The sequence below is a fragment of the Microcebus murinus genome, chromosome X (assembly GCF_040939455.1).
Source record: "Microcebus murinus isolate Inina chromosome X, M.murinus_Inina_mat1.0, whole genome shotgun sequence".
Lineage (NCBI taxonomy): Eukaryota > Metazoa > Chordata > Mammalia > Primates > Cheirogaleidae > Microcebus > Microcebus murinus.
In genome coordinates, this window is record NC_134136.1 from 35,490,149 (window position 1) to 35,503,730 (window position 13,582).

Consider the following 13,582-nt stretch of genomic DNA (forward strand, 5'->3'; position numbering starts at 1 on the left):
TAATCTTCTGTGTTGATAGGGGTTAGGTTGCACAGATGCAGTGTGTACTGGACATGCTCCAATGATTGTGTGCATCTATTCCCAACTCCACGTTCTGTGATGGCACACTGGCAGCTTAAAATTTGACACATGGGGGGGGAAATGGGCATTTATTGAAACCTTAAAATCTGTACCCCCATAATATACCAAAATAAAAAAAATAATTAAAAAAAAAATTTGACACAATGGGAATATGTACATTATGGAAACTGGCAAACAATACAACTCAGGGCCTTTTTTTCTGGGGAGGTGGCTGTTAAACATTTATCAGTACATGACTACACAGATTTATATATTGGTCAAAAGTCAGCAAATGAACACTTAAGATTTGTGCATTTAATTGCATGCAAAGTTTACAGACAAAGAAAAGATGTAAATAGGCCGGGCGCGGTGGCTCACACCTGTAATCCTAGCTCTCTGAGAGGCCGAGGCGGGCGGATTGCTCAAGGTCAGGAGTTCAAAACCAGCCTGAGCAAGAGTGAGACCCCGTCTCTACTATAAATAGAAAGAAATTAATTGGCCAACTGATATATATATATATATAAAAAATTAGCCGGGCATGGTGGCACATGCCTGTAGTCCCAGCTACTCGGGAGGCTGAGGCAGAAGGATCGCTCGAGCCCAGGAGTTTGAGGTTGCTGTGAGCTAGGCTGACGCCATGGCACTCACTCTAGCCTGGACAACAAAGCGAGACTCTGTCTCAAAAAAAAAAAAAAGAAAAGATGTAAATAAATATTTAACTCTAGCTAACAATATGCATGCTGAAGTATCTGGGGGACATGCATGAACATCACTAATTTTCTAAAATACATTAATAAAGTAAGATGGATTGATGGATAGAGGAATAGGTAGATATATGATAAAATATTAATGGTAGACTCTAGATGGTAATATAATAGTTGTTTGTGATAAAATTCTTTCAACTTTTCTCCATGTTTGAAAATTTTCATTGAAAAAAAAGAATGAAAAATATTTTCCAATTTGAATATCAAAAATATTAACATGTATTTAATACTATCATATTTAGGACTTAAATTCTTGTATTTGATTTTTTAAATTAACTGCTACTTCTTATGGTATATAGTGAAAGAAGAGATCTAAATGTATTGTTTGCTCAAGTAGCTAAACAATTGAAGGGCATTTTTCATTTTTATCATTTGCTTTAGATAGCCCATGGTAGAAATATGTACACCATGGAAATTGGCAAATGATACAAATCACATTACAATGCTGAAATGAAAGAGGTAATTAATACTAGGGGTCTGCACAGCCAAAGAAACTGTCAAGAGAGCAAACAGACAATCCACAGAATGGGAGAAAATTTTCGCAAACTACACATCCGATAAAGGGCTGATAACTAGAATCTATTTAGAACTCAGGAAAATCAGTAAGGAAATAACAAACAACCCTATCAAAAAGTGGGCAAAGGACATGAACAGAAACTTTCCAAAAGAAGACAGAATAATGGCCAACAAACATATGAAAAGATGCTCAACATCTCTAACCATCAGGGAAATGCAAATCAAAACCACAATGAGAATACCACAAATGCCCTTTATTAACAAGTCCCAAAACAATAAGTGTTGGCGTGGACATGGAGAGATAGGAACACTCCTACGTTGCTGGTGGGACTGCAAACTAGTTCAACCTCTGTGGAAAGCAATATGGAGATACCTTAAAGCGATACAAGTAGATCTACCATTTGATCCAGCAATCCCATTACTGGGCATCTCCCCAAAAGAACAAAAGTCACTCTACAAAAAAGACACCTGCTCTTGAATGTTTATAGCAGCACAATTCACAATTGCAAAGCTGTGGAAACAACCCAAGTGTCCATCAATTCATGAGTGGATTAATAAAATGTGGTATATGTATACCATGGAGTACTATTCAGCTATAAGAAACAATGGTGATATAGCACATCTTGTATTTTCCTGGATAGAGCTGGAACCCATTCTATTAAGTGAAGTATCCCCAAGAATGGAAAAATAAGCACCACATGTACTCACCAGCAAATTGGTATTAACTGATCAACACTTAAGTGGACAAATAGGAATAGCATTTATTGGGTGTCGGGCAGGTGGGGGGAGGGGATGGGTATATACATACATAATGAGTGCGATGAGCACCAACTGAGGGATGGACACACTTGAAGCTCTGACTCGAGGGGAGAGGGGAGGCAAGGGCAATATATGTAACCTTAACATTTGTACCCCCATAATGTGCTGAAAAAAATTAATTAATTAAATTTAAAAAAATACTAGGGGTAACTGACTGAGGTCCCTTGGAAGATAAGAGGGATGGGATGTAGCACAAAGGTATAAAGATTAGCCTTAAGCAGGAAGGACTTCCCTAGCACTGAGTCAAGAGGGAAGCAAATGAGAGTTAGGGTGCAGAAGTCATCAGAGAGTGAAGCAGGATGTTGATGAAAGTTCTTGCTGTTGGTAGTGTTTCTTTTGAAATATGATGTTAGACTATCTGTTAAAAATGATGAAATAGTAGGATAGGAAAGAGTAATGAAGATCTAAAATAGTATTTATAAGGAATAAAATAGAGAGCTGACTAGGGAGTAGGAGATAGATTGCTGAACAAGGGAAAGACTCTAGACCAGGAGTGCGGAACCTATAGCCTTCTGATTTCAAGATTGTTCTTTTTTAAGCACCAAAAGAGGCAAGAAAAGCTTCATCTTTCTCTGCTGCACCCTTTTTAATAAAAGAATTTATTCTATAAAATTTGGATTCAGTCAAAAGGCAACACTTAAGGACCTAGAAGGCCACATGTTGCCTTAAGGCTGCAGAGATGAGGAACATGTACAGGCATTCATCAACCAAGGTATATGATTTTTCTCTAGTTCTACCCAGAAGCCATGATGCAGAAATAGAGAAGGTAATTAGCTGCATTGATTTGAGGTTGAGGTTTTTGCTGGGTGGGTGTGACACATAGACAAGGAAGTAAGGAGAATGATTCATTGTCAAGAATGTGGTTAAATAATGGATGATGAAGTCTAAGTGAGATTTCAAAAGAAGAAACGAGAAGGGGCTCACAGATTGGGAGAAAATAAAAAGGTCAAGGAACTAGAAATTTCAACAGGGTTGAAGAGATGGTATGATGGATGTAAGAGAGTTATGAGAACCAGAAAGATAATGTAAAGGTTTTGGTCAGAGGGTATTATGCTGCAGTTTAAGATTTGAAAGGAAGTATATTTCTTGGGATAATATATGTTGTTTTCTCACTGATTTCAGGTTAGAAAACGGGATATATACAACTCCAAAAACCATTTGTCTCAAGATATTGTAAAATCACACTCAATAAACCAATACATCTTTTCAAATCACATATACAACTGCTGTAGTCAAGAGCACTGACTTTTGTGTAAGAACAGACATGGATTTAAGTCCTAGCATGGCCATTTAATAACTGTGATCTTGAGAAAGTCACTTATCCCCTCTGAAGTTTAATTTCGTTATCTGTAAAATGGATATAATCACTGTACTATCTCATAGGGCTTTTGTAAGGTTTAAATACATTAATGTGTAAAAATACTTAGCACAAGGACTTGCACAAATAAGCCCTCAAAAACTATTAGCTATTAGGACTTCTCTTTCTGGGTAAGATGAAGTACACACTTTGCCCTGTCTCTCCTGCTGAATAAACTTATAAAACCCAGAGAGAATTTATGGTACATTTAAAGGCTGTGAAAAGTAAATGATAGCAAGTAAAACGAGTAAGAAGCCCAGAATTTGAAATAACAAAGAACTCATGCCCAGACATGGCATAATCAAATTGCTAAAAATAAAGAAAAAAAATTAAAACCCTTACCTTTATAATTAACTGATTTTCCACAAAGGTATCAAGACAATTCAATGGGAAAGGGTAGTCTTTTCAACTAAACGTGTCAGGACAATTGGATATCCATATGCTAAGAGATGAATGTAACCCTAATTTTACACTATATGCAAATTTTTTATTTCAGCATATTATTGGGGTACAAATGTTTAGGTTATGTATATTGCCCTTGCCACCCCTTCCCCAAGTCACGCTTCAAGAGTGTCCATTCCTCAGACAGTGCACATCACACTCATTATGTATGTATATACCCATCCCCTGACCCCCCTCCCATCTGCCCGACACCCGATAAATGTTATTCCTGTATGTGCACTTAGGTGTTTATCAGTTAAAACAAATTTGATGGTGAGTACAGATGGCGCTTATTTTTCTATTCTTGGGATATAGATGCAAAAATTAATTCAAAATGGTTCACAGACCTAAATGTATGAGCTAAAACTATAAACCTTCTAGAATGCATATGAAAAAATCTTTGGGATCCTGGGTTATAAATAAATCTTCGTTACAGGACCAAAAGCAGAAATTATAAAAAAAAAATTATAAATTAGACTTTTTCAAAATCACAACCTTTAGAGCTTAAAAAGATGCCACTAAAATAGGTGATGTCAGTGAAAATGGTAGAGTAAAAATCTCCAAAACAGCAATGAGAAAACTGACAAAAACTATCAGAATCAACTTTTTCCAAACTCTGGAAATTAACCAAAGAAAAAAACAGCTGAATCACAGTAAAAATAATGAGTTTTGTAGGGTTTAAACTTGCTCTATTCTTCCACTCTTTTCTCCCAGGTTGTGGTTAAACTTGAAAATCACTGACCTGAAATCAAAGAGAAAACAAGCATCCTGGCAGCCACTACTGGGAGAAGAATGGGGTTGGAGCCCCTTCCATACACCACTGTCAGAGAATTATCATTACTTGACCTGTCTGGTGTTTCCTGGAAAAATCTCAAAAGCAACCCTCTCTTTATTTTACCTGACTCAAAGTTCACCAACTGCTAGCAGCATTTTTCCCAGGAATTTTTGTCAAAAATGATCAGAGGCAGTTGTTGAATTTCATGGCTACCAGAGGTGGTAGACAATAGTTGGGGCAAACAACAGGTTAACCAAAAAGCTTAGAAGGAAAATCTGGAATGAGATACCCATAGGAGACTCTAAGAAGCTCCGACATATTTCTGGTAATCAAGGCCACACATGTGTGTAGGGCTATCTACATGCTTAGCTATAGGTGCATGCTTAGGAAAGACCTGAAAAGTCCCTAAGGCCTCACCTCTAACTAACCTTGAGGCTGCACAAGCAGGAAGTGAGGACTAAAATGGAATTATAAACTATGTGGCTAAGTGTTGAAGATGTGCTCAGCATGCACACAGAACCCCTCAGTAAAGACTGGGAAAAGTACTGGTTATAAACATAATGAAAACATTACATATATTAAATTGGAGAATGCCACATATTGTATAATTCCATTTATATGAAATGTCTAAAATAGGCAAATCCTTATAAGGACAGATAGATTAGTGGTTACATGGGCTGGCAGTAGAAATGGAGATTGAGAGCAATCTTTGGGGTGATGGAAATGCTCTAAAACTAGATTGTGGTGATGGTTAATGAACTCTGTAAATTTACTACAAATCACTGAATTATACATTTAAAATGAGTAGAGTTTATGGTATGTAAAATGATAACACGATAAAGTAGTGAAAATAATGATCTAATTACATATTATAAGAAATTCACTTGTTTAAATAAGAAATTCATTTCAAATATAATAATATAGATAGGCTAGAGAAAAATGATGTAAAGAAAGTACTTATGGAATGTTGGAATAAGAACCTCTGAAAATCTGCTATTCTATAAAAGAAAAAAAACCACAAAAATTATCAAAAATCAAATTTTTGATAAATCTGGAAACTGAAGGCTTATAACAAAACAAGGAACAGTTATTACACAGTTAGATTTTTAAATCTATTTTTAAGAACAGTGAGGTTTGTAGCATTTCAACTTTCCATAATCCCATCTCCCTCTCCTCAGCTTCATGGTAGCCTTGAAAACCAACAACAGGAAGTATAAAAACCAACTACAGGAAGTATAAAAAACAGCAGCCTAGCTGACAATGTAGTGGGTAGAATAGTCTGGAGTTCCCCAATATCCCCATCCTTAGAGAATTTTCACTATATGGCCTGTCTGACACCCCAAGGAAAAGCCACATTCTGAGGGCCTGTCTTTAACCTGGCTCATATCTTACTCTGTGGGAACAGTCTATCCCTAGGGAATTTGTCAAAAATCAGTCAGTGGAGATTGTTTAACAGTGCAGCTGCTTGAAATGGCATTAACAGTTGGGACTAACAAGAGGCCGACAAAAAATCTTAAAAGGAAAAATAGGTAATGAGATATCCATAAGAGCTCTAAAAGTTCAGACATATTCCTGAGAATCTAGAAGGTAACAAACATGTGCAGGGCTGTGTGTATGCCCTGGAAAGTTAGGGCCTGAGAAGACCCTAATGTGTCACATTTGGCTGACCCTGAGGCTCTGTGCAAGCAGGAAGTGAAACCTAAGGCAGCCTTGTAAATTGTCTGCCTGAACACTGAAAGAATCCTCCAACATACGCACACAGCTAGCTCCTCAGCAAGGGTTAACAGACTTTTTAGTTCAAGGCACTTAAGGAAAACTCTATTCAATCATTAGAGGACCACTACACTAACCGAAAATATAGAATACAGAATTTACAGAATTATTTCAGGAAAGTTGCTAAGCAAGCAGCAATAACAACAAATCCTGGGGGGAGGGAGTGGACTGATTTCTTGAATGGTCACACTATATTATTTAAAATGTCTATTTTTCAACAAAAAATACAAGACATTGCAAAGAAACAGGAAAGCATGGCCCATACACAAGGAATAAAAGTCAGTAAACTGCCCTGAGGGAGCATGTTGGGCTTCCTAGACAGAACTTTAAATGGTTATTAAAAGTTTCTTCAAACAACTAAAGGAAACCATGTATAAAGAACTATATGAAAGTTTCAGAATGTCTTACAAAATAGGAAATAAAAATAAACCAAAATTATAATAAAGAACTTAAAAGAAATTCTGGAGTTGAAAAGTACTATAACTGAAATAAAAAATTCAGTTGGCCAGCACGACAGAAGACTTGGGCTGGCAGAAGAAAGAATCAGCAAACTCAAGAATAGGTCAACTACCTAGTATGAAGAGAAGACCCCGTCTGGAAAGCAGAAAGAAAAAAAGAATGAAGAAAAATTAACAGAGCCTTAGAGACCTGTGGGAGATCATTAAGCCTGTGGGATACCAAAAAAAAAGTCTCAAAAGAAGTAAGAAAGGGGCAGAAAGATCATCTGAAGAGGTTATGGTTGATAACTTTTCAAAATTGACAAAAAACATTAATCTACACATCAAAGATGCTCAATAGATTCCAAGTAGGATAAACTCAAAGAGATACATACCTAGATATATAGCCAAATTGTCAAAGGTGAAAGACAAAAAATTAATCTTGAAAATAGCAAGAGAGAAGAGACTCATCATTGACAAAGGGTCTTCAATAAGATTAACAGTTGACTTCTCATCAGAAACCATGGAGGCCAGGAAGAAATGAGATGGCATAGTCAATTGTGCTGAAAGAAAGAGATTAACAACCAAAAATTCTATGTCTAGCAAAACTATATTTCAAAATTGAAAAAATTAAGACATTCCCAAATAAACATAAACTGAGAGAATTCATCACTTGAAGATTTGCCCTGGATGAAAAACTAAAGGGAGTCTTTCAGGCTGAAATAAATGGATACTATACAGTAACTCAAATCCACAAAAAGAAAGAAAGAGCACTAGTAAAGTTGACTCCTTTAGGTGACTAGGAGAAGGATTTTAAAATCCTTTAAAATAGGATTTTAAAAATCTATAAAGATGTAGCTGGTATGACAATAATAGTACAAAGGAGGAGGAGTACAGAGCTAAATAAAGTTTTTTAATATAATTGAAATTAAGTTGGTATTAAAAAACTAATTTATTTAAGGTAAGATGTTAATTGTAATCCCCAGGGCAATTAAATGGCATACTAGAAAAATCTATTTAATATAAAAGAAGGAATAAATGAAGGAACAGAGGAATAAAAAAAGATACAAGACATACAGAAAACAAAAAGCAAAATGATTGATATAAATCCTTATTAACAGACTCCAATTAAATACATTTCCTGATTTCAAAACTTACTACAAGGCTATAGTAATTAAAACAGTGTTGTATTAGCATAAGGACAGATATGTATGGTCAAATGATTTTTCAATAGGGTGCCAAGATCATTCAGAGTACAAGGGACAGTCTTTTTACAAGTGATACTGGGGAAACTGGATATCAACTTGTAAAAAATGAAGCTGGATCTTTGCTTTATATCATATATAAAAATTAACTCAAAATGGATCAAAGACCTAAATGTAAGAGGCTAAAAGCATAAAACTCTCAGAAGATAACATAAGGAAAAAGCTTCATGGCACTGGATTTGGCAATGATTTCTTGGATATAACACCAAAAGTAGAGACAACAAAAGAAAAAGTATACAAATTAGACTTCATCAAAATTGAAAACTTCATGCATCAAAGAACGTTATGCAGAAAGTGAAAAGGCAACCCATGGAATGGGAGAAAATATTTGCAAATCATATTATCTGATAAGGAATTCACATCCAAAAAAATATTTAGAACTTTTTACAACTCAACAACAAATAAACAAGTAACACCTTTAAAAAATGGGCAAGGGACCTGAACAGACATTTCTCCAAAGAAGATATACAAATGGCCAAAAAGCATATGAAAAGATGCTCACTAATAGCATTAATCATTAGGGAAATTCAAATCAAAATCCACAGTGAGATAGTACTTCACATCCATTAAGATGGCTATTATTGAAAAAGAGAAAATAACAAGTGTTGCTGAGGGTGTGGAGAAATTGGAATTCTTGTGCATTGCTGATGGGAATGTAATATGGTACAGTCTCTATGGAAAATGATATGGCCATTCCTCAAAAAATTAAATATAGAATTACCATCTGATTCAGCAATTCCACTTCTGGGTATATACCCAAAGAATTGAAAGCAGGTACCCAAATAGATGTTTGCATACCCATGTTCACAGTAGCATTATTCACAATAGCTAAAATGTGGAAGCAACTTAAGTGTCCATCAATGGATAAACAGATAAACAAAATGTGGTATATACATACAATGGAATGTTATTCAGCCTTGAAGAAAATTTTGACACATGCTGCAAGCTAGATGAAACTTGAAGACATTATGCTAACTAAAATAAGGGAGTCACCAAAGGACAAATATTGTATGATTCCACTTATTAGACTCAGACTGTGAGTGGCCTAGAACAGTCGAATTCATAAAGACAGAAAGTAGAATGGTGGTTACCAGAGGCTGGGGGAGGGGAAAATGGGTAGTCAGTGATTAATGGACAGAGAGTTTCAGTTTGGGAAGATGAAAAATTTCTAGAGATGGATGGTGTCAACAGTTGCAGAACAAAGTGAATGTACTTGATGCCACAGAACTATACACTTATAAGAGTTAAAATGGTACATTTTATGTTATATATATTTTACCACAATAAAAAAATTTGCTCTACAAAAGACACTATTAAGAGAATAAAAAGACAAGCTACAGACTGGGAGAAAATATTTGTAAATCACATATCCAACAGAAGATGGTGTTTGGAATACATAAAGAACTCTCAAAAGTCAGCAGGAAAAAAACAAACAATCCAATTATAAAACAGCAAAAGATTTGAACAGACACTTTAGCAAACAGGATATAAGGATGGCAAATAAGCACATGAAAAGATGTTCAACATCATTAGCCATTAAGGAAATGCAAATTAAAACTACAATGAGGTACCACTTCACATCTATTAGAACAATAAAAAATAAATACCGACAATACCAAGTGCTGACAAAGATGTAGAGCAACTAGAACTCTCATACATTGCTGGTGAGAATGCAAAATGGTACAGCCACTCTGGAAAATGGTTTGGCAGTTTCATACAAAGTTAAATGTACACTTACCATATGACCCAGTAATGTCACTTCTAGATATTTACCTTAGAGAAATAAAAACTTATGTTCACATAAAAACATGTACAAGAATGTTCATATCAATATTACTCATAACCACCATAACCTGGAAACAACCCAAATGCACTTCAATGGGTGTATGGATAAACAAACTTTGGAATGTCCATACAACGAAATGCTACTCAGCAAAATGAATGAACTAGTGATACACACAACAACTTGGATGAGTCTCAAAGGCATTAGGCTGAGTGGAGGAAGCCAGTCTCATAGGTTACATATTATATGATTCCATTCAAACAACATTCTCTAAAAGATAAAACTACTGTGATGGAGAACAGATCTTGGAGTGACTATAAAGCGATAGTATGAGGAAGTGTTTTACGGTGATGGAGCTGTTCTCTATCTTGATTGTGGTGGTGGTTACATGAATCTACATGATTTATAATTCACAGAATTGTACACCAAAAAAAGCCCCCATGCAATTTTATTGTAAGTTCATTTCAAAACTAAAATATTAGCTATTATCATTGCCATCATCATAAATAAGTATACTTTGCTGATTAATAAAAATATTCAGAATTTTTTGTGAAATGGGATCTAAAAATCATTAAGGTCAATTTATTTTTGGTACAATAACTTAAAGGTATAGAGAAAAAAAACAACAACACTGTATGTAAAAGCTTTACAACTTCTACTAACTCCTCTCTTTAATATTCTGTATCAGCATAATATGCTCCCTCTGGATCATTTCTTACAAACATTGTCATACACTGGAATTAAATAAGTGCTCAACTTAGAAGTCTGGGACCCTAGGTTACATTCCTAAATCTAACACTGTAAGAAAACTCTCGACTTGCCTTTTGTGCCTAATTTTATCTTCCTCTTCATTGAGGTCATGTACTTGTCTGCACTTGTCTTTTTGTGGTATGCTGTGAAGGTTTAAAGCAAGGAGTTTCAAAGATAGGAAACAATACAGATCCATACACCACCCACCCCACCACCCCAAATACCAGGTACTACTCTAAGTGATTTACATGTATTACCTCACTTAATCCTCCTAACAAGCCTATAACATAGCTACTATTAATATACTCATTTTACAGATGAAGAAACTGAAGCATAGAGAGATAACTTGTCCAGCATCTCATTGCTAGTAAGTGAGGGAGCCAGGATTTTCCCAGGCAGTCTGCTTCTAGAGCCTATGTTCTTAATCAGTATGCTATATCTCTCCACAGAAAGCTGTTCATTTGTTCATTCCTTCCTTCCTTCACCACTGCTCTGCCATGTCTATAGTCTTTCTGTTTCTAACAAATCATTCATTCTCATGTCTTTAACATATCATCTACGTACAGATGATTACCAATTCCATCTAGTTCTGACCTCTCTCCTGAGTTTCACTGTTGCATCTTCCAACTGTCTCAATATCTGCATTTAATGATTCTGACATTTTCACAAATTCAACATGTTTAAAATAAAACTCATCATCCTTCCTCAAAATTTCCCCATAAAAGCTTTCTTAATTTTGTCCATTATTAAGTCACACAACCTTGAAACACCTGGATTATTTTTGACACATTCCTCTTCAATGACCCTCCTCCTTCATTCTCAGTCAACAAATTTTATCAATTCTTCCTTTGTAGTATCTCTTACAAGTAAATCTACCTCTTTCCAATTCCACTGCCATCATTCTAGTCCAGATCTTCATGTCTAAATGACTGTAATACCTCCTAATCATTCTCCTTGCTTGCAGTTCTTCCTCTCTCCAATCCTATTTATTGGCCACTAGATTAATCATTTTCAAATATGGCTTTTATCATGTTACTCATGACCCCAAAACCTTTAACTATATTCAAACTAACTAACTGACTAAATAAGTAACTCTGTATAGGTCTATACTACCCACCAAATAAAGTTCATAATTTTAGCTACCTTTCTAACCTTGTCTCTCACAACTTCCCCAAATGCTCCATAGTGCTCACACCATCTGTTGCAACTGAAATGCCATTCCCTCTTCTTTCTAAAGAATAGGTGGTATAAAAAGAACATTTAAATCTTACCTCCTCTGAGAGGCGTTCTTCAACCACGTCAATACACAGTGGCCTTTCCCTCCTCTGAACTCCTACAGCACTTAGCAACTATATCTAGCATTGTTACTAAATGTTATGTTTCTCTCTCCAACCAGACTGTACTTGGCATAAGCTCTGGAAGCATTTCATAAACTTCTGTGAACCTTCCACAGTGCCTAATAAAACTTATCTGTTAAACTAATTCTTTCTGGTTAAGACACATACTATTTATCTATATATTTTGTGCTAGTTTATAGTTTAGCCTAAAGACCCTTCACAATTTAGCATCACCTCTTTTTCCAGTGTCATCTTCTGTCATTCCCTGCCACGCCCTGATTCCTGCCACACTGAACTTCTCATTGTTCCTGAGACACACCAGGTTCTTTCTCAATCTTGTTCCTATTCACTCACTATCTTTAATGCCCTTTCCTGCTTATTTACCTGACAAATAGCTGTTGATCCAACAAGACTTAGTAGCAATGTCAACTTCTGACTCCCCCAACTAGACTTAGATGCTCTATGTTCTGTGCTCCCTCAGCATTTTATTCAAATCTCTATAATAGCAATTTCCATGTTGTCATGCAAATAACTGTGTGTATATTTGTCTCTCTCATGGGACTGTACATTCCTCAAGAGTAGTGATAGTTTGTCTTTCCCCTGCTCCCTTCACTAACTCTCCATATTTAATGCTCTGCTGTTTAATCTTTCTCTCAGTGAAAGAACATATCAAAGTCAGTGGGGATTACATACCTTGGTAATAAAGTGCCTTGAGAAAAGAGTGACGATCGGCTCCCTGAAATAAAGAGTTTTCTATTTCCATTTCTCGTCGAGTCAGTTGTTTGCTCTTTGCAAATCTCTGGGGCAGGCAAAGGATGCGCTGACGTTCTGAGATCCTTTCTTCAATATCTTGAAGACGGTTCTGTATTGCTTCAGGAGTTGCCCTCAGTTTTGTCTTCTACAATCAGAGAAATGAGATGGCATATATCAGTGAGGATATACCCTGAAAGTGATGATCTGATGCATCAGGCAAGAAAAAAAGATGATCAGGGCCCAGAAGTGGACATTTATAGAAAATGTTAGCTAAGAAGTCAAGGAACAGCTTCTCTTTTACCAATGTCCCTATCCTAAAAACCAGAGAAGATTCAGACACAAAGCTCAGTTTTGTGAGAACTAAAAATGAAAAGGTTCTCAATGCCAAAATGAAGAGATCCTGCTGTGTATTTTCTAGGAAAAAAAAACATTGCCCCACTCACCTTTTCACCTGAAACATGGTTCTTCCATATCAAGATTTCTGTTTCATTAAGCCCTAGTTCCCTGAGTGAAGCAGTTTCCTGGTCCTTCTCATGCAGTGTCTGGAATTGGGACAATGTCATAGTCCCAGCTGCTTCCTTCCCAAAGGGCTTGTACATAGTACCAGGAGCAAAGCTCTCTTTCTTAGACATACATCTGCAAAACATGCAGGAGGACAGTAAGAACATCTCGAGGTTGCTACAATTCACATAAATGGGGGCTCACCATTATTAGAGGTACAAAGAAACTCATCAGTAATTTCTCTATCACAT

The 13,582-nt window shown here is 36.0% G+C and overlaps 1 protein-coding gene across 2 annotated transcripts in view; it reads right to left on the bottom strand.

Moving 5' to 3' along the window:
* Window positions 1-13,582, bottom strand: part of RBM41 (RNA binding motif protein 41) — a 57,726-nt gene that overhangs the window by 39,934 nt on the left and 4,210 nt on the right. Inside the window, exons 3-5 of one of the 2 annotated variants that reach the window (XM_012750994.3) lie at window positions 13,274-13,466; window positions 12,771-12,975; window positions 10,812-10,883 (exon numbers count right to left, since the gene is read on the bottom strand). In XM_012750994.3, coding sequence (XP_012606448.1) covers window positions 10,812-10,883; window positions 12,771-12,975; window positions 13,274-13,466 — 470 coding nt within the window. The remainder of the gene's footprint in view (window positions 1-10,811; window positions 10,884-12,770; window positions 12,976-13,273; window positions 13,467-13,582) is intronic. The other variant, XM_012751004.2, reaches the window with a different exon arrangement.